This window comes from Vespa crabro, chromosome 4 (assembly GCF_910589235.1).
Source record: "Vespa crabro chromosome 4, iyVesCrab1.2, whole genome shotgun sequence".
Lineage (NCBI taxonomy): Eukaryota > Metazoa > Arthropoda > Insecta > Hymenoptera > Vespidae > Vespa > Vespa crabro.
The window spans coordinates 5,148,213-5,168,641 of NC_060958.1; the positions used below are offsets into that span (position 1 = coordinate 5,148,213).

A 20,429-nucleotide genomic window follows, 5' to 3' on the forward strand; every position below is an offset into this window, starting at 1 on the left:
ACGCTACACGCCAAGGTACATTACGAGATTTCTTTAAATTAAAGAACCATACACGGAAACGACTTGTACATACATATGTACGTGTGAGTATACGTATATATGTACGTTTGTGAATTTATTTAGCACATTCGACCGTTTCAAAATGGTGTACCGTATACAGTTTAATGAAATTCATTTTATTGCTTTTGGTAAGGCTTGGATGTAATTTTATGTACTACGATCAAAGCTTGTCTACATGTACATATGCACAAAATACACATGTATATATCTAGGTATTCGTGAAATGAAACCAACAACTGTGTAATATTCATCGTCCTCGATCTAAATTCGATATATAAAAGGAAAAATATAATTTAATATTCCGTAGTGATATTTCATTGCATACCAAATATATATGGTTGGCCATAAGATCGAAAGAAAAGAATTTCTCGAAAAAGATTGTAAAAATTTAATATAAGGAGAAAACGTTCTTAAATACATCTCCTTTGGCTTATTTACATAAATTAGATCAAACAAAATCAACATTCGATAATAGACCATATCAAGAGAATATTTCGCTGTCCGATAAATAATGATTTTCTTTCTCATAATTCATTGTACATTGAAATAATTTATTTTCGATCGATAATGGATTTCATGAAATTAGAACACCCTAAGATTTATTATTAGATAGAAAATGAATAAGAAAAAAAAATTCTGAAATTTATAATATATTTAATAACGAGTAAGCCACGAAAAGCTTTGTTTATCGGGGTCTTTCATTTCTTACGATGACTTCATTATCCGACGATGTAAACGTTAAAGTCGTCGTTCCGTGCGTTTTAACGTTATTCAATCCACGTGAAAAGGTTTCCCTCGTGGCGAGTCTCACTACCGTCCGATTTTCTTCTCGGCTAGGTAGATTACTACGCTCGAAATGGAATGTTTCTTTTTTGTTTCCCTCTTTTTATTTCTTTTTTCTTTTTTCTTTTTTCTTCCTTTTTTCTTCTTTTGCCTGTTTTTCTTTTTATGTACAAGCACAAAACCCCGTTCCTCCTTTCATCGCGCATAAATATCGAGAAAAAGGGAGACAATTGAAAAGACGAGAATATGAGATATATAGAGAAATAGAGAAAAAAACAAATAGAGAGAGAGAGAGAGGACGAAACACTTAAAATTGTAAAATTAATCTCATCTCAATTTCGTGAAAGAGAAAGAGTAATCTTAATAACAAAAAACGGACTACACGAATCTTAAAAAATCCATCGTCGACGATAAACGACGACGACGACGACGAAAAAAAGAAATTTACAAAAAAAAAAAGAGGATAAAACGAGACAACAAACAAACGACGCGTCCCTACGTAGACTCAAGAAATTCAAGACTTTTTCGAAAGAACTTTTTTACACTGGACGGTGTGTGTATATATATATATATATATAAAACACGCACATACATAACTTGGAAAAGCCGCTTAGATACGATAAAAGCGCCGTAAAAGGAATCCAAGCTCATTCCGCGAACGAACTACCCTTCCCAACGCGTTAATTGTAATGGTATTAATTACGATAATGGAGAGACGTTCTCTGTCTCTCTGTCTCTCTTTCTATCTTGTTCTCGTTCTTTTACTTTTTCTTCCGTCTCTCTCTCTCTCTCTCTCTCTCTCTCTCTATCTATCTATCTATCTATCTATCTATCTATCTATCTATCTATCTATCTATTTATTCATTTGTCTCCCTGTGGCGAAAGTACAGCATCAATTAAACGAATATCTCAAACGAAAAATTCTAATAAGCTTGTGGAACATCTTCATTCAGGAGTGTATTCAAAGAGAATAAATCCAAAGAGGAAGAGAAAGAAAATCGTTGTGCAGGTGCACTCAGGTGAAGCCAAAGTCAACCAGGATGGGTGTTACTATCTTTTTTTTCCTTCTTTTCTCATCGACGCCATCCAGCAGCGAGTACTACTCGAGTATACATTCGATAGGGATGAACTCTCTTAGAAGGGAAGAGGGAGACAGAAAGAAGAGGGGGAGTTCAGAGACACGAAAAGAAAGAGAGAGAAAGAGAGATTCCCTTCAAGCCAGTAGTCGGTACTTCCAACGCATCGGCAGAGGGTTAAAAAGAAAAAAGAGGATACCATGTGACGAGGGTGAATAAGTGGAAATATTTCCAAAAAGGCAAGTAGAAGGCCATTGTTTCGAGGAGAGCTCGAAAAAACTTTTGTTCCCTCTCTTTGTCAGCTTGGATTTGTGGAACGAACAGGACTAAACAGAGAAAGGAATAAGAAGGGAGAAAGAGAAAGAGAAGAGAGATAAAGAGAAAGAGAAAGAGGGGGGAGAGTAATAGGATGCAAAGAAAAAAAAGGAAGAATAGTTATGACCTGGCGTCAATCGGTGTCCGGCCTTCCATGTTCCAGGAATCAGAGTTAAATAAAGTCGAGATGAATTAAAAGTTTTCAAAAGTTACGAGTGGTAATGCGTCGGCGTTGATTAAAAGCAAGAGTTAGTCGGTGAACTACATTGAATTACTATTTACAATGATTTTTACTTTCAAAATCATTCTCTTTGTATTGTGTTTTTCTTTTTTCCAAATTACAACGCACCGTTTCCCCAGGTCTCCGCTGTTTCTAATAACGAATCTAGAACATTACTGTCGAGATTAAGTTATTAACGGACCGTGGAATCGTGGCACTTTTCAAAGTGACATAACTTATCACTATATTACTATTATGCGATCATTAAAAACAAAGAATGATGGGCTGCCATAAAGCGGAGTTAACTAGGTACAACAGTTAATTGGGCCATTCGTCATTATTACCATAATGCCTTGCGATATTAACTCAGATTTAACATCTAAAATTGTCGGCATCTAGCGCGACCGTTCACCGAATGATTCATTGTATTTATACGCATATGTTAAATAGATAAACCTTAACCGCGTTTTTAAATTTATCATAATTGCAATTTCATATCTTTTCTCCCTTTTATTTTCTTTTTTGTTGTTATTGTTGTCTAATTCTTTCCTCAATTGATATTCTTCTTCTTTTTTTATAACGTCCAAAAATTATCTCGACAATCGCAATTTCTTATTCCGTGGAAAGGTCAGAAAACGATAAAGGAATATACGTATCGTCACAATTTCGGCACCGTCATAACCGACGCAACATGAAATGTGCATGATCCAGAAGCGAGTTTACGATCTTGCCCAAAGACGACGAGTGCACGTTATTATCTCGACGAGGCATGTCCAACCGAATGCACATATAAATTCTATATCTCGTGATTTTATTATCGATGTAAAAATTTATTATAGCAATCCTCAAGAACGATGAAGCCTATATATAAGAAAGTCCCATAGAAATTCGTTGCCCATAACTTTTCCCGCTTTGTTACTAAAATTTGAATCGATTAGTGATATCTACATACACACACATAGTTCCTTCGTATTAATCTTTCTCACCTAACTCGATATTTGCGTGTCTAAAATGAATTGTTCTCGTTCGGTCATGAGTATAGTTGAAAGAAAGAAAGAAAAAAAAAAAGAAAACGTAATAACGACGTGAAGAAAAAAAGGAACGTCATGTCTTTTTCTTGGATCATCATTGACACTAATTCACGTCACGGATGATTGACGATTAATTTGAATACAAGGAGAATAGATCGCGTTGCATCATCATCTTTAGAAAGAACAGCCATTAGCGTTCGCGCGTGAAAGCGCGAAGTGGTCGTTCATTCATGAACTCGCCTGACAGTGTCGTGGCTCTTACTACTATTATTATTACTACTACTACTACTACTTCTATTACTACTACTACTACTACTACTACTACTACTACTACTACTACTACTACTACTACTACTACTATGGCTATTATTATTACTATTACTATTACTAGTACTATTATTACTACTACTATTATTACTATTATTACTACTACTACTATTACTATTATTACTATTGTTACTATTGTTACTACTATTACTATTGTTATTATTATTGTTATTATTATTATTATTATTATTATTATTATTATTATTATTATTATTATTATTATTATTATTATTATTATCAATGATGCACTATTTCTAACAAGCTTACTACCACTACCACTTTTACACTTCTCTAGCAATACCATGGGCTCACCAACATCGGTTAAGCGTTCTACCGCAAACCGGCACCATCACACCACCAAGAGTACACTACCACCATCGAACAAAGTCCCGTAACGGCGCGTTCCTCGCGTTCTTATCCGAGGAGTTTCGAATAATCTCCACACACGGCGGGCACCTTCGATTCTCTCTCGAGCAAACGCGTTCTCCTATCTACGAGTCCCGCCAAAATTTAAATCTTTTTTCCCATACTTCGAGAGATCGACAAGTTTATTCTTTTTTTATTTTCCTTTTTTACACTTCTCCCAAATGTCCCTTTCTCTCTTTCTCTTCGTTCATTCGCTGACGCAAAATATATTATAAGTGAAACATGTTATGCGAACGACGACCTCTTAAATGTTCTAAAAAAAGAATATCGACGCGATATTGATTACACGGCACCTCGTTACTGCGACTCTTTGCGAAACGATATTTTCCTTCGCGAGATTAACGAGATTCTTTTTTTCCTATACCGGCATGGCCCACCCTTTAACCCTCCATTTTTTTTATTTTTTTCTTTTTATTTACGAGAAATGAGGAAATAAAAAAAAAGAAAGAAGAAAGCGAATCGACGATTCTATTATTCCCGTTCGACGAGGCTTCGTGCTGTGTCATTGTGTTCGACCAAAAGATATGGGAGAGAAAGGAGTAGGGATGGAAACACTGTAACCCATTAATCACATGAATCTTTCGCGAAAAGAATCGTTTTTAATAATCGAACGACGGAATATCGACGAGCATCTCCCAAACGTCGATTAAATCTTAGACAATATAAATAACAAGCGTAACTTTTTCATGAAAAATTTTCACACGTCACGAATTCCTATACTTTCGTCCGTGCAGTATCATTAAAAAAAATATCATGAAGAGACGAAGATTCAAATTCTCTATTTTAACGCACTAACTTTGAGCCGCAGCCACGTGGTTCGAGGGCTCACTATACTACCCTCCTTTCGAAGCTTGACTTTTTCTAAAGACAATAAGAAAGAAAGAAAAAGAGAGAGAAAGAGAGAGAGAGAGAGAGAGAAAGAGAAAGAATCCACTAAAAATTCATTGATGACATCACGAAGAACGTTCTCGTCGCATCGGTTTCCATCGATCTTTCGAAGATCACCCTTTTCGTTTGTTAAGTCGATGATCGACGCGTTACGATGATGATACAGATAAAGGTGAGAAAAAGAAATAGATAGACAAAAAGACAAAGAGAGAGATTGACAGACAAAGAGAGAAAAAGGAAATAGTCGTCATCGTTTACGAAAAAAAAGAAAAGAAAATAGAAGTAACGGAAAAAATAAAATAAAATAAAATAAAATATATCAAGTGCTATTTTTCTCTCACCGATGAAAAAATAAAGAGATAGAGGAGATAGAGGGAGAAAGACAGATAAGCAGCCCTCGCAGCTTCCGCTGGAGCTCCGACCGTAACACACGTCGGTGGCTGGTCGCGTACTGAAGTTTCCACTGCGAATCCGGCATCCGACTAGATCCCACACCGGGCATCCAACCCCACCGCTATACATTCTATCTCTGTCTCTCTCTCTTCCACCACCTTTCGCCGGTGAAAACTACCCCCTCCATTTGGAACCTCCACCTACCACTCGAAACCGTCACCATCCCCTATATACCGTCTCCCACTACTACAAATCTTTCTCTCTCTCTCTCTCTCTCTCTCTATCTATTTATCTATCTTTTTATTTCAAATCTCTATATCTTTCTCTCTCTTTCGAGCCGCTATGACACCTAAGCGTACACGTACGAAGATACCGTATATTAATGAAGTGCTTTCTTCTTATGTCATGGGAAATAGGAGAGAAAATCCTGTTGCGGCTAGTCGACACGTCCGTTTGCTCTTCTTATTAACGAACAGAAAAGGAACGAAAGTGCACGATAGCTTGTCGTCTCATTAAAACAAATCTATCCGATCTTTGATTTTATAGTGAAGATCTCTCTCTCTTTCTTGCTCTCTCTCTCTCCCTCTCTTTCTCTTTTTCTCTTTATCTCTCTTTCTCCCTCTACTTTATTGATCGGTAATTTCCACATAATTTTTAAGTGACTATCCTTTGAACAACGAGGTGATAATGACGATTCGATTACGTCGATATCAGTTGATTAGCGTGCTCTAAGTACCTAAATATCTATTGACGTCCAATATTAATTAGAGAAAATTTGACGCAGATATACGCGGCAGTCGTAGCCATGATAGATCGAAGCCATAACGGATTATAAATATTTAATCTGTCGTATTGTTTATTGTCGATATCAAACAACAAATAGCATTTCATCGAACGTCAAACAAACTTGAATAATGAGATAATATAAATATTCGTCAAACGTATCGTGGTCATCGATCGATTTAATATCACTATGTTACATTATCTATGTACATATCATATATACACATTCATTTTATATCCTTTTTATTATTTCAATTAATGATTGCTAATACAACTTGTTAATCTTCGATATTTAAAATCCATTCGATCTATGGAAAAAAGAATTTCAAAATGGAGCAAGACAAAATAATGATTTTGTCATCAATTTAAAATCAATTCGAAATGCAACGTAAACGTGTATAAGTTTACGTCAGTAAATGCATCAGAAACTTCCAAGATAGGGAACTGATCTTATGGTTGTCCAAGGTGATTAACTCTCTCATATGTACGAGCCTCTTACGTGATTGTATTAAAATATTTTATAGCATCAGAATACGGAATAATTGGTAACGTAGATATGGTAAGATATTTCTTACTTAAAATATTTCTTACTTAAAATATCTTACTTTAAGTAAGATATTTGCACAAAAAGTATACTTTAAATGCACTCATTCAACATTCTGCGATCTCTCACAAGATCTTTTATCTTTTTTTTTTCCTTTAAGAGTGTTCATCACCTTTCGCTTTAAGTGTGTGTGACTTTAGCGACAAGTATGGACAAAATATGAACTACAAGCGCAAGCAAGGAACACCACCTTCATCATGCGCCTATCGTATCAGTATAAATTTGTGTAAGTTATAGCTCTATCACGCGTAATATAACAACCGAGTTGGTGTAGATTTGAGCAAGTGTTATCAGTAGGCTATGAACTCATACTTTTCAGTCCCTCAGATTTATATTCTTTTTTGATAGTAGTGTACCTCTTGCAATAATAGATATTAAATACGACACAGCATCGATACACATCTACTTTATGATATAAATCTATAAATAATAAATGAATATAATTAATCCACATAATAACTATTATATAAATTTGCGACAAAAAAAAATAAAATTTTATCGAATATTTTGTAAAGAATAATAATTAGAGAATATTTATATATCAAATATTATTTTATATAATATATGTGTATCTTTTCATCTTATCACTATTCTTATTATTATATTTTGATATTATATATTATTATTAGTAGTAGTAGTAATAGCAGTAGTAGTAGTAGTAATAATAAAAATAATATAAAATGAACTACTAAAGGAGAAAAAAAATATCATATATAAAAAAGCAACGCTATAAGTTCTATCTCAGATAATATAAAAACGAACTCATGTTTCAACTTTTATTAAAATAATATATAATATATACATAGAGTAATATGTATACATTTATACAAAAAATATATGTAAAAAAAAAAGAAAAGAAAAATAGAAAATTGACTGTATCACCTACTTCGAAACCAGAATTTTCTGCATTTATATCAATCTACATGCTTTTTGTTATTCTATTAAACGTTGCTTTTGAAACTTTTATATCGTTAGTATATAAAATATAAAGGGAACTACAAATTTTTCTAAAATTTGAAAAACTCAGGAATTAAGACTTATTAACGTGAACGAATGGAAACATATTTCTTTATTTTTGCCATAGAATCGTCTATCCAAAGCTCATTAAAATTCCCGAATGATTTATCATTACTTCTCCGTTTGTTTCTCGAATTTTTCGCATTCGTAATGGATCAGATAATCTGAACATAAATTTACGTACACGACAGGCAGACAATCGTCTATTTCACAAAAGAAAAAAAAAGTTATAGCAATCAAGCTTACATATGAAAATTAATAGTGGGGATATGATTTTCTCTTTCATCTCAAATTTCAAAGGGCGCCACTATACGATACTTATTTGTCACGAAAAATATCGAAAATAGCATTTACATCACGAATGAATCCAGACGTAATTCTTAACCGATTTTGAACGTGAAAATCATTTCTTCATATTTTTTTAAAAACTTTATTTTTAGGCATAAATTATTCTTGAAAGAAAACACTACATTTTTATACGATTTTTTTCAAAGTAAATAAAACTTTTTTAAAAACTCGAAAAAATCATCTCCTCGTTTAAACCTTCATCTTTAAAACGAGATCTTGTTCATAAAAATCGATTAAGAATTACGCGTGGACCCATTGTTGGCGTAAACTGTTATAAAATTAGCGGTGATGAACAGCCTATACTATTAGATATCATGTGTTACAATTATTTTCGTGCATGCATATATTCGTGGAACTTCAAATTTATTATTTTATTTTAACCGACAAATTTTAATAATTAAATTATTTTTTATCAAATAATGCCATCTATTACGTATAGCACATAATTCCATTTGAAATATATCGATGAAATAAATCCAATAACGCGATACAATGTAATTAAATAAGTCGTACGTATATATAATATGTTCCAGAATAAATGGGGAAATATTTTAGAGGCGACTTCAGTACATAAGAACTAGGAACATTTAATCAAAAAGGTCCTTTAATTAAAAAGAAAAAAAAAAGAATTCTATATTCATTGAAACAATACGTGAAGTAATGTGAAAAAATGCACAAAAAAAAATCAATTTCTCTATCCTAATAAACGAAAGATAGATAATAGAAAAGTATTTATTGATTTTTTTCTTCAAATGTATTTATCTTGATTGTACCTTTCATCACTCTTCTGACATTTATAAAAATGTTAAATAATATATAAATATATTATTAATCGTTATTTACAGAGCACTTATTTGAATACTTACAATTAGTACAAATTTTTACGTTTGCTTATATACAAACGACTCTAATCTATGATTAATAATAATCATCTTTTATATTTAATATAAAAGAATAAATATAATCTCATTCTAAAGCTGGGATAAATTCTAAAACAACTCATCGAAAGATGAAAACGTTAGTTGCAATCCACATTAAATGCATTAATAATTCTGGCAGCATCGTATATCCTTTGTGCGTGTAATTTATTCTAATTTAAGCTATTAGATATATTAGAGTTATATGTCCTCAGTTATTGGTAACATCTCACGTTTTGAATATCGTGAGACTATTGTACTATTATAGATTTTTTTAAAATTCTAACTTCATTTTGATCCATTAATAGTTTTTAATTTTAGATTAAGTTTATGAAGCGATTAATTGATAATTTATTCAGATTGTTATTATCATTAAAGATTTTTGCAATTCCGATTAGAAACCTTCCATCCTTTAACTACGTATATCAAATCTTATATTATTTTTCCATACTCATTGAATGTACCACTGAAAATGATACTTTTATAATGTTTTTTCGCAAAATAAGACTAATCAACGATCAATGCATTTTACGCTTTAAAACATATTTTTAAGCGGACATAATATATTTTTAATTCGACTAGTTGTATGTGTGCATCTAACACGAATTACGACGATGAAAATATAAACAAGAAGAGTAACGTAAAATTATATATATACGATACAAACACACAACACAGATTTCTGATGTTATATAGCTTTGTTCCTAGGTATTAAACAAAAATTATGAATATATTAAAAATCTCTACATAACGTCAATTAGATTGTGTATCTTATTATACATATCAGTTATAATCATACGTATCAAAGAAAAATTCCATAAATTGAAATCTAATCGACGTTTACGTATTGACCTGTAACTGTAGCCGTTTGATGATATCGTCGTCTTCCAGCAAAATCCTCATTTTCTTCGTTCAATTGTGCAGAACAAATTTCAACACCCGGTGGTACAGGTGTTACAACGATTTGTTCATAATCATAAACCTTTCTCCTATAACGAAGAAACAGATTTACAAAATGCAATTAGATTTCCAACAATAGGAAATATTACGAATTAATTACGAGTCGCTTAATTACCCCATAAGTCTTAACAATGAAGTTCTTAACCATTTGAAGAATTGAAACTCAGCAGAAACTCCAGGCTTTACGGCCGGATTAGCATGACCTACATAACTCCATACAAGGAAAACGACAACAATGTTTGCGATAGCATAACCCCAATGAACCAGAAACATGATGAATAATTTTACCAAACACTGTAAGATTCATTAAAGGCTAATGTATAGTGTTTTATAATATATCTAATACGTATAATTTTTTGCAGAATACTTACACCTAAGAGTGAAAACCATCTATTACACAAAGGACTATACCAATTCCCCAATTTATTATGTATATGAACTTTTCGTTCGATAGAACTTGTACTGTTTTCTTCTAAACTCGGCGATGAATCTACATATCCATTGTTTTCAGAAATGCTAGAGCTTCTCTATTATATAAAATATTTCGTTTTTTATCAAGTTTATTACTTTATAATAAACGTATTTTAGATAAACATAGACACACTCACCAAATTTTTATGCCTTATTCTCTCAGGAAATAAACTATCTAAGTCATTATCTATTTCCGTTAAAGAATTATTCCTACTAGCAGAACCATAATTACGATCAAATGTCGGAGATTGCGTTCTGAATCTTTGTTCTCTCATATATCGAATATCAAAAGTTTGAGCAAGTGCAAAATAAGCGTAATCTAAACACGCGTATGTTAGAAGGAATGGCATTGTTACAATAGGTGCAAGAGTATTAATTTGACCAGTAATTATAAAAGTTAATGTAACTGCAGCCACGACCAACATAGCATAAATAGGCACCTTATTTGGTCCTCTCTAAAATAATTTGTATTATGAATTTGTTATCACTCTATTTGCAAAATCTTTTAAAACGTTATAACAATATTGTACTTACTCCTCTTTGTAAACAACTTATTCCTGGAATAACATTCTGACTAGCTATAGACTGAAGAACACGAGGTGTACCATACATTGCACCTAAACAACTACTAAATGAAGATACATAAAGACCAGCAAGAAGAAGTACTGAAATTGCAGAAACCGTTGATGCTATCATAAAATTTGTAAGAAGAGCAGTCCTAGTACATGTTGCTGCCAAGAATAGTGAGAAACAAAGATATAGTACTGTTCTGAAAATTGATCCATCATATTATTAAATTTAATATTCATTATATTTCACTTTTTTTTATCAACGATTCCTACCCAGTTCCCAAAGCTGCCAATGTACCATGTGGTATATCAGTTGATGGATGCCTCAAATCACCACTCATATTAATACCGGCTAAAACACCAGTAACTGTAGGAAAAAAGACACCAAAAACTGTGAACCAATTATAACCATCTTGATAATCAGGAAAAGTGTTGTTTCGTAAATTTCCAGACAACCATCCCTCAAATCCAGCATCTGTAACAATTAATTATAAATATTATCTGTCAGATATATATATATATATATATATATATATATATATATATATATATATTATATTATAACTTGACAAATAATCTCACTGGGATCTTCGTGTGTGAAACTTCCAACCATGAAATCTACCCCAGCAAGGAGTAATATTAAAAGAAGTACGAACTGTAACTTAATGACCCACTTTACACCTGCTATATTGATCGCAGATAACAAAATAACAGCAGCACAAGCAAAACCTCTCTGGGCCCAAGCAGAATCTAAACCAACTAAACCTGCCATAGATTCTCCAAATCCTAGAACGTTTAAAGCACAACCTACAGCCTGAAATAAAATTTATAATATACTCTATTTCATTTCTTAGTAACTATTACACTAATTATTTCCCACCTGTCCAAAACAGTAAAGAAGACCAATGGATCCACCAAATCTTGATCCTAATACATGAGATAACAAAAAGTAGACTCCTCCACTTTCTACTCTACATCGTTCACATATACCCACTGCAGACAATACAGTTACTAGTGCAATACTAACTGAAAATATTATGCTCAATAAGATATAATATAAAGACACTTTATAAATCATGTGGTCTTATTACTATTACCTGTAGAAAAAATGATCAGTACTGCATTTAAAGCTCCAGCTTGACCAACTATCCAACCAGATCTTAAAAATACAATAACTCCAAAAATATTGATTAGACAAGAAGTAAAAACACCATCCCAAGTACCAAATAATACCGGTTGTGATATAAAAAAATTGGATTTCCACCATGGATCAGCACTCTGATAATATATAATATTAAAGAAATAAAATAAAAAAATTAGGTATTGTTATAATCTATTAAGATACTTACATACTCTTGAGCAAACAATTCATTTGCTCCAGTTTGATACATTTCTGAACCAAATTCTTCATAACTTCCATTATTTCTTTGTGAATTTCTTTGCATTTCTGTATTATGTAAACCATATTTGGACCAATCAACATTTCTGTCATCGTTAGGATCCCTACTTGAAACTTGATCTTCGTTATTTGGTCCCATTATTCCTTATTATAGCAGTTAATATAGATATTTCAGTCACAAAATTCTCATTGAAATATATTTAAGAAAAATATCTACTCTTCTTTCAATGTCAAATCCTCTTTTAAATAAATTAAAAAAGTTGCCCATTAAATCACAGTGTAATAACTATTACTACTTTAAACAGTAATGCATTTGATGTATTCGTTGAGTAAAATCTTTCTATATCGCATATTTTAAGGCATATGCAACTAGCTGAATTTTATATAATTGAGTAAAATATAACATAACATTGGACACATTAATACTAATAAAAAAACTTAAATATATTTAGACACCAACATATTTGTTATAGGTTAGGAAATATGTTTCACTAAAGACACGCAGTTTTCAATATTGTTTCCATGCACAATAACATCTCGAAATAAAATCCTTGATAACTTCTTTTTTATATCAATATTTTAGATCACTGCTATCAAGTGAAAGATATCGCGAAATGGTGACGTGTATTTCCAATGTACAGCAACCATGTTGCTTTCTATAATATTAATCTGCGTTTGACTATAGAGCTAACTGTAGATATATTAGAATCCCGTGTGTTCCGTTCAAAAATGAACGCTGACATCACACTTGAGACATTTCTAAGTATTCGCATGTTGCTTAAGACTGTTTATCACTCCTGATTTTATAATGGTTTACGCCAACAATAAGTTCAGCAATAATTCTTCATCAATTTTGATGAATAAGACTACATTTTAAAGATGAAGATTCAAGCAAGGACATAGCTTTTCCGAAATTTTAAAAAAGTTTTATTTTCTTTGAAAAAAATCGTCTGAAAGAATGGTGTTTTTTCGAAAATAGTTCATACATAAAAACTTTTTCAAAAAACCATAAAAGCTATGTTCTCGCTTAAACCTTTATCTTTAAAATAAGACCTTGCTCATCAAAATCGGTTAAAAATTACTCCTGGACTCATTGTTGGAATAAATACTGTTTCTGACATTTTTTGTGAAATAAAAGTTACGTATAGTAACGCTCTTTGAATTTTACGGCAAAAGAAAAGAAGTTTCTATCTCCTGATTTTCATATAAACGCTAGAATGTTTGTATTTTGTTTCCGTAAAGTAGATGATTGTTGCCATGTTTGTATGCGTAAACTGATACTCAAATTTTCTAATCTATTTCAAATGCAAGGAAACACGTGTTTTGTCATGCTCACATGGAAAAGCCATGATGGTAAATCATTCAGACATTTTAATGAGTTTTCGACTGATGGTTCCATAGAAAAAATAAACAAATACGTGTTCAATCGTTCATGCTAAAGGATCATAAAAATAATATATAATTTTATAATAATTTCATAATTATTTTAACGATGTATAATATACAGGAAGTACAGTAAACTAATATTTAAACAATAGTACATTTGCTTAAACATTTCATAGCTCGAAATATGCGTTAAATATAAAATAGAATTAAATTAATATTTATATAGAGTAAAAAATTTGAACCTGCGGTCATTAGCTGTTTACGTAAACAAAAATGAATTTTTCACTTTGATTTTTATTAAAAGAATTTTCTTTTGGATTTCAATGAGTAAAGATCGAAGCACTCCCTCTCGCAACGGATAAGATTACTTAAACAATTTGAAATGTACACTTTCATCTAATGTTAACAAAAATGGACTTTGTTGTCTTAGGGCAGGATACTTATCCTGCAGTAACAACACAGACAAAATATATTTTACAAGATATATTATATTTTAAGGCAGGATATTTATCGTGCAGCAACAACTTATCGTCTAGATAAAGTATATTTTATATTAAACATTTGATAAATAATTTTTACAATTTTTTCTTATAACTAAAAAATAATTTTTTCTTTTATTTTTCTGTTTTAGAACAGCATTGCAATTGTGCATAAAGCAATGAAATTGAGTGTTTGTATCGCTAAAATAAAAATAAAAATAAAAATATCGCGAAGCAAAAGCAATGTTTGTTTGAAGTTTTTTGCTTTTTTAACAGTTTCATAGACTGTATTTATAAAAAAAACAGTAAAGTTTATGCGAACAGAATTATTTTATATTTTATGCATTTTTATTATTTAAGTCGAGTAATAAATTTTTCGCATTTTTTTTTTCTAAGATTCAATAATATTCATAATATTGTTTTAATTTATATTAAAATCAAATCATAAATTATTCACTTTTTCTTTTGTAAAGTTTAATTAAATTTATAATTTCATTCTTACAAAATCAAGATCTATATTACAGTCATAGCTACGAAGTGTTAATATTAGAGTCATTAAATTAGGACTTTTTAAAATTACGAAACGAATAGAAAATGACAATTTGGAGAACACTGGCATTGCACATAAGGATGAAAGAAGTATCCTTAAATATACCTTATGCTCTTTTTTCCATAGCGTTTCAGGAAGAGATTAAGGATTCAAAATTTTTCATTTTTCGATAAAAATAATTCAATATAGGTTAGGGAATATATCAAAATTATGAATATTTGAAATTTGCATTTATAGAAATATAGATTTATTTGTGGTATATGCGAGGTATACAGTAAAACCTGGTTTTGTGCGGTCCTTTTTTATGCGATTTTATTTTTGTGCTATTTTATTTTTCTACATTTTGAAAAAGCTAGAGAACGATAAATTAAGAGTGACTGAAGTTTGGCAAAAATTCTCAATTTTAGACTGCATAAACCATATTATTGCAGCAATTGAACAAATCACACAACACACATTAAATTCGTGCTGGAAAGCGATCTGGCCTGAATGTGTAATTAATCGAAACGTTACCGAAAACGCGTCAATTTCTTCAGGTCTAATTTAATTATTTAATTTAATTGAAAGCATTCTCTCATCTATTTCATAAATCATTTATGTATTTTCTAAATCTGACTTTTTTTATGCGGTCCCTGTCCACCGCATAAAAAAAATTTTAGGTAGTATATCATACAAAGTTGTTTATTATATGTAAGAATTTATAAATATTTATAATATTTTTTTGTACGATTTCTTTTATGCAGTCCCTATCCACCGCACAAAACCAGGTTTTACTGTATTTGTGGTATATACGAAGACGATAATAAAACGTATATAAGAAATATATAACGCGATAGTATTGATTTAAAGTCGATTGTATTGATCGCACAGTTTTTTTTTGTTTTTTATTTTTTTATTTTATATTTAAATTTTTACAAGAATGTAAGATCTTTTCTATTAAATAAAATGCAAAACGGTTCTTCTTTACTTTTTGATTAAGATAAATTAATCTCATCGTATTATCGATTTTTCACGCTTTCTTCTAAAAGGTATTGAAAGTAATTGAGATTTTACTTGATTTTAAAAGAATAATAATAATATAAAAGCTGAGTAATCTTTAGACGATGAATTTTTTAATGGTTACTTTATTGGTACTGTGAATGTCCAACTGCAACAACCTCCACATGGTAAGATCCGAGCCGGTATTATTTGCGATATATCGAAATCTATATCTAAATTATATAACGCAAGTTCTGCTGAGCAAATGATTGCATGTAATAGTTTAAATAATTATTCTAAATTAATTACTCTAGTTTTTCTAGAAGGGTGAGATCCTTGAGTGGGGCTCTCGAGTGTAGGCCTTTGGGAAAGCTGTTGTCTTAGTATTTTGCAGAGCTCTTGGGTGGGACTCTTGGGAAGGACACTTAGGTGTAGGTCTTTGAAAGAGGCCTTGGGCTGGTCTCCTTGCAGCAAAGAAAAATCGAGCTTGATTTTGGTACTCTGATTTTGTTCAAGTAAAACAATATTCGATATGTCTACCTCTTGTTCTGAATTCCATCATTTTTACTCGCGCGCGCGCATATTCCGACTTTCTTTTCTTCTCTTTCTTTTCTTCTCTTCTCATCTTCGCTTTCTCTTCTTCTCTTCTCATCTTCGCTTTCTCTTCTTCTCATCTCATTTTCTCTTTCTCTTCTTCTTTTCTTCTCTACTAATTCTTTTTCCCTTCCTTTTCTTCTTTTGTCTTTTTCTGACTAACCTTCTTCACTTTCCTACTAATTTTCTTCTCTCACTATTCTTTTCTATCTCTTCTTTCTCAACTAATTTCTTTTTTTTTCTCTTCTTCCCTTCTTTTCCTTCTTTATTTTTCTTCATCTGCCGGTGGTTGCTCGTCGAGAATTCGATATATCGGCACAAGTCCAATGTATCGCCGACAACTTGATTTATCATCGAAGATTTTACATACGAGTACAGATAGGATAGGGAAAACACTCGTGGATGCATTGGCGGACACAGCCCTGAGTGTTTGTCACGATTAAGAGTTCTACCATGGACTTCGTTTTATTGCTCAAAATTTCGATTAGAAGATCATTCCCAGAACGTGGATCTTAGAAGAGAGTCACCATTAGCTCATGAGTTTCTAAATGCACCAAACTCCACGTGTTGAAACTTGGGTCTCCACTCTTTGGTGAAGCCAACATGAAAATTGCATAAATACCAACGTACTATTTGTACTTTTTTTTCTCTGTCGTCATATCTGCAATGCTATTCTTTTATAAATATCTTTATAATATTATTCTTCAGGTAAATCATATTTACCTTACAAATTGATCAGGATGAGTAAAATAATCTGCATACATTTCAAAAAGCGATCTACGTTCCAAAATAAAGGTAAACAATGCAACTTCGATTAAACCCATATCAATTTTTACTTGTGACAGAAGATGTGTCACAATTGATCCATGGATTTCCATGGAATCCACTAAAATGAAAAATGATAATTTGAGTTTAAAAAAATGTTAATTATTAAGTATATTTTTTAAAATTTAAAGATACTAACTTTCTGTCTAGCTCTCCCTCGTACAAGACTGTAGATACACACATTTCATCATAAAAAAAAAATAATACAATTGCAATATTTATACATTAATAGGTATTTTCTTATTTTGAAAATAAGTCAATGATCGGATTTATATTTTTTAATGTCTATTATCAACTTAACTCTACATTTTGAAAGATGAATGCATAACATACTATTTATATCTATGTTCAACATATTATTTTTTTAAAATATAGTAACTAGTATCGATTCCTAAAAACTCTCACTTCTGTCAAAATTAATTATAGTTAATGCAAAATACTTTATTGTATTTATAATATATTTTATAATATTTATAAATCATCAATAATTGGATCATATATAAAACAAAGATCAATAAAACTTTCATATAACTCTGTATAATAGTTTACTATTATTATATGTTTTGTAATATTCCAATATAGGTTCAATTGTTCTTTCTAAAATTAATTATTAAATTTCTCAAAGAAGATTGACTATCCATATAATACAGAATTTCACATATTATGGGGTATACTATCAAATGAATAATCACAGCATTCGGTAAAGTCAATTCCGATAAATTTGTATTATCGACATTTAAAACACATTCTAGAGAACAGCATATTCATTGCAAATTGGTTAAAAGTTTTGGAAAAAAGAAATGTTTACTATCCTATTTCTTAATTTTTACAATATATAAAAGAAATTGTTATTAAATATTTAATAAAAATATATACATACAACAAATGAAAAAAAATAACATCATTTTGTTATATGATTAAAGTGTTTCACAGCTATTGTAAATTCAGTTTTATTTTCATGTTCTTTTTATTATATTGTAGAATAATTAATAGGTACTTATCATCATAGTTTACAGAACCATCTCCCTTCATAAGTGATAATAGAGATTGTTTACGCATATCTCCAGCAATTTCTCTAATTGATTGAAAACGATCACTTCATCATCTACTACACAGTGTGTTAATGCATTATAATATTAAATAATTTATATATATATCTTTATATTAATTTGTTAATATGATATTAATATTTGTTAATATTTCATTTAATTAAATTCTTAATATTTCAATCAATTTTGTATAAAAATAAGAAATAAATATACTTACAGTATGATATGATTTTGTACTGTCAAGGGAGATGACAATTCATCAGCAGCATCAATAATCTTCATCTTTATTCGATAAGGAATATAAAAATTGAGATACTGGAATATCTCTATTATCTACAATTAAAACATAATAAAGTACACTTAATAATTTCTATAAATATAATAATTTAATATTTTTAAATATAAATTAAATAGAATATTAACCATGGGATAAATTAGGTATTCTTGATTCTGTATATTCTGAACCCAATTCAATACCAATTTGCACTGTTGATTCTATAACTGCAACTATAAATATTTCATAAATCAATATTCGAAAAATTACAATACACAATTACAACAAAATGAACAATTTAATGAAAATAATCAAATAAATATCATAATTCATAGATGATGTACCATTCATTGTATCAGTAGGTCCTCTATATATACCTTTAACAGGAATAATTATGTTCTGAAATTATTCGCAAGAGAATGAAAAATTGGATTTAAAAGAATGAAATATATAATATCTACAATACCTTTGCAATTTGTAATTGGACGATGATATACTTAACAGAATTCAGCATTGCATTTGCTTGTGTCAAAACTGCTGCATAACTTTCTTGCTTTTCTTCATTTTCTGTCTCTATACTTTCCTATTTTATTGCAATTTATTTTATTTGATCAATTAACAATTGAAGATAAGCATCTGCTTTTTCCATTTCATGATTGAAATCTTGTTTGGGTGGTGATTTTTTGGATCTCATCATTGAATTTCATATATAATTTTTCTATATATCTGTATGAAATAATATATTATAGAAAAAAATAAAATGATGTGTTTGTAGTCATACTGCATGCGAGTGATGCAGTATTGTATCTTCTAGAGCATGGATCCAACGTTTATGTTCTTCACCATTACGTATTTGAAAATGAAAAGTTTTCAGATCATCTTTGTATGATGATGTAGTTATTGTAAATGTATTGTCATTTTCATCATCAGTACCTCTTAATCATTCACATCCTCTACGAGCACCCCGCATAAAACCTAATTAAATTATTTAAAAAGCCCGCGAATTTATAACGAAGGGTATAACTTATAAAAAATACTAATATGTTTCATAGATTTAATGTAAATTTTAAACGATATTTACAATATAATATGATAATAAGCCACCATTATCTGACATCTAAAACAAACCACTGATATTGTCATCCATTAACATTTGTCCATTTACTGAGTGAACCTTTCATCGTCGACATTATTTGTTGTACTCTTGCTGATTATGACTATTAGGATTTATATAAAAATCAAAGTGGAAACTTATAAATATAAACCTTGGAATCAAGTTCTAATCTGTAACGAACAATTTCATCTGCAAACACATGTCAGGCTCGATCGAATATATACACCCATAGTATTTACATGGGAACAATCCAACCTAACAAATATAAAATAATTTCAAATATCAAATTGCATTTTTTAAATATTTATTGTGAACTCTTTTTCTTTTCGCACTCATACAAATCGTAAATATGAAAATATTTTTATTAATAAGTATTTAAATTATTAAAATCGTTGAAGAAAATATATACAAATCCACCTATTTTTTTATTAGATAATATTCAACTAAATTCCTTTGTAAAGATCGAAATTTTCTTTTCACGTTAATAATAAAGCATTTAAAGTCCATATTATTTGGAACAAATTTATAGATAATTTTTTATGGCATTGTAATGAATCGCCATCTATGTAATTCATACCAAAGAAACTTATGAA

The 20,429-nt window shown here is 30.4% G+C and overlaps 2 protein-coding genes and 1 long non-coding RNA gene across 23 annotated transcripts in view; all 3 read right to left on the minus strand.

Moving 5' to 3' along the window:
- LOC124423986 (Down syndrome cell adhesion molecule-like protein Dscam2) overlaps nt 1-5,619 on the minus strand; it is a 167,263-nt gene extending 161,644 nt beyond the window's left edge. For 7 of the 14 annotated variants that reach the window (XM_046962419.1, XM_046962423.1, XM_046962425.1 and 4 more), the window contains exon 1: nt 4,125-5,412. The gene's annotated coding sequence lies outside the window, so the exon portion shown is untranslated. Of the gene's footprint in view, nt 1-4,113; nt 5,413-5,467 lie in introns of those variants that run through there. The other 7 variants (XM_046962421.1, XM_046962417.1, XM_046962413.1 and 4 more) reach the window with 6 other exon arrangements.
- A 3,383-nt stretch (nt 5,620-9,002) lies between these two features.
- On the minus strand, nt 9,003-13,275 carry LOC124423409 (solute carrier family 12 member 8). The gene is made up of 10 exons (XM_046961092.1): nt 12,538-13,275; nt 12,286-12,466; nt 12,069-12,214; nt 11,771-12,002; nt 11,462-11,663; nt 11,154-11,388; nt 10,757-11,074; nt 10,520-10,675; nt 10,264-10,442; nt 9,003-10,177 (listed from the first exon to the last, which is right to left on the minus strand). Exons 1-10 carry the CDS (start codon nt 12,724-12,726, stop codon nt 10,018-10,020), a joined length of 1,998 nt encoding a protein of 665 aa, XP_046817048.1. The 5' UTR covers nt 12,727-13,275; the 3' UTR covers nt 9,003-10,017.
- Nucleotides 13,276-16,108: 2,833 nt separating this feature from the next.
- On the minus strand, nt 16,109-20,388 carry LOC124423411. 8 transcript variants are annotated; one of them, XR_006942078.1, is made up of 9 exons: nt 20,254-20,388; nt 19,804-20,091; nt 19,189-19,697; nt 19,067-19,121; nt 18,872-18,955; nt 18,666-18,781; nt 17,539-18,507; nt 17,298-17,460; nt 16,109-17,235 (listed from the first exon to the last, which is right to left on the minus strand). It is a non-coding gene; the product is annotated as an uncharacterized LOC124423411 (long non-coding RNA). The 8 variants fall into 8 exon arrangements; XR_006942079.1 differs by lacking the exon at nt 20,254-20,388 and having other exon boundaries at nt 17,539-17,566; nt 18,280-18,507; nt 19,804-20,212; XR_006942077.1 differs by lacking the exon at nt 20,254-20,388 and having other exon boundaries at nt 17,539-17,566; nt 19,804-20,212.
- Nucleotides 20,389-20,429: the final 41 nt, after the last annotated feature.

Excerpts from the sequence above, each read along its gene's own strand:
- LOC124423409 (XM_046961092.1), bottom strand. The coding sequence starts at position 12,726 with ATGGGACCAAATAACGAAGATCAAGTTTCAAGTAGGGATCCTAACGAT. Across the intron at positions 11,075-11,153 it reads TAAGTTGTTTACAAAGAGGA|AGAGGACCAAATAAGGTGCC; the intron begins GTAAGTACAATA and ends AAATTATTTTAG. Across the intron at positions 10,443-10,519 it reads GATGGTTTTCACTCTTAGGT|TGTTTGGTAAAATTATTCAT; the intron begins GTAAGTATTCTG and ends TGAATCTTACAG.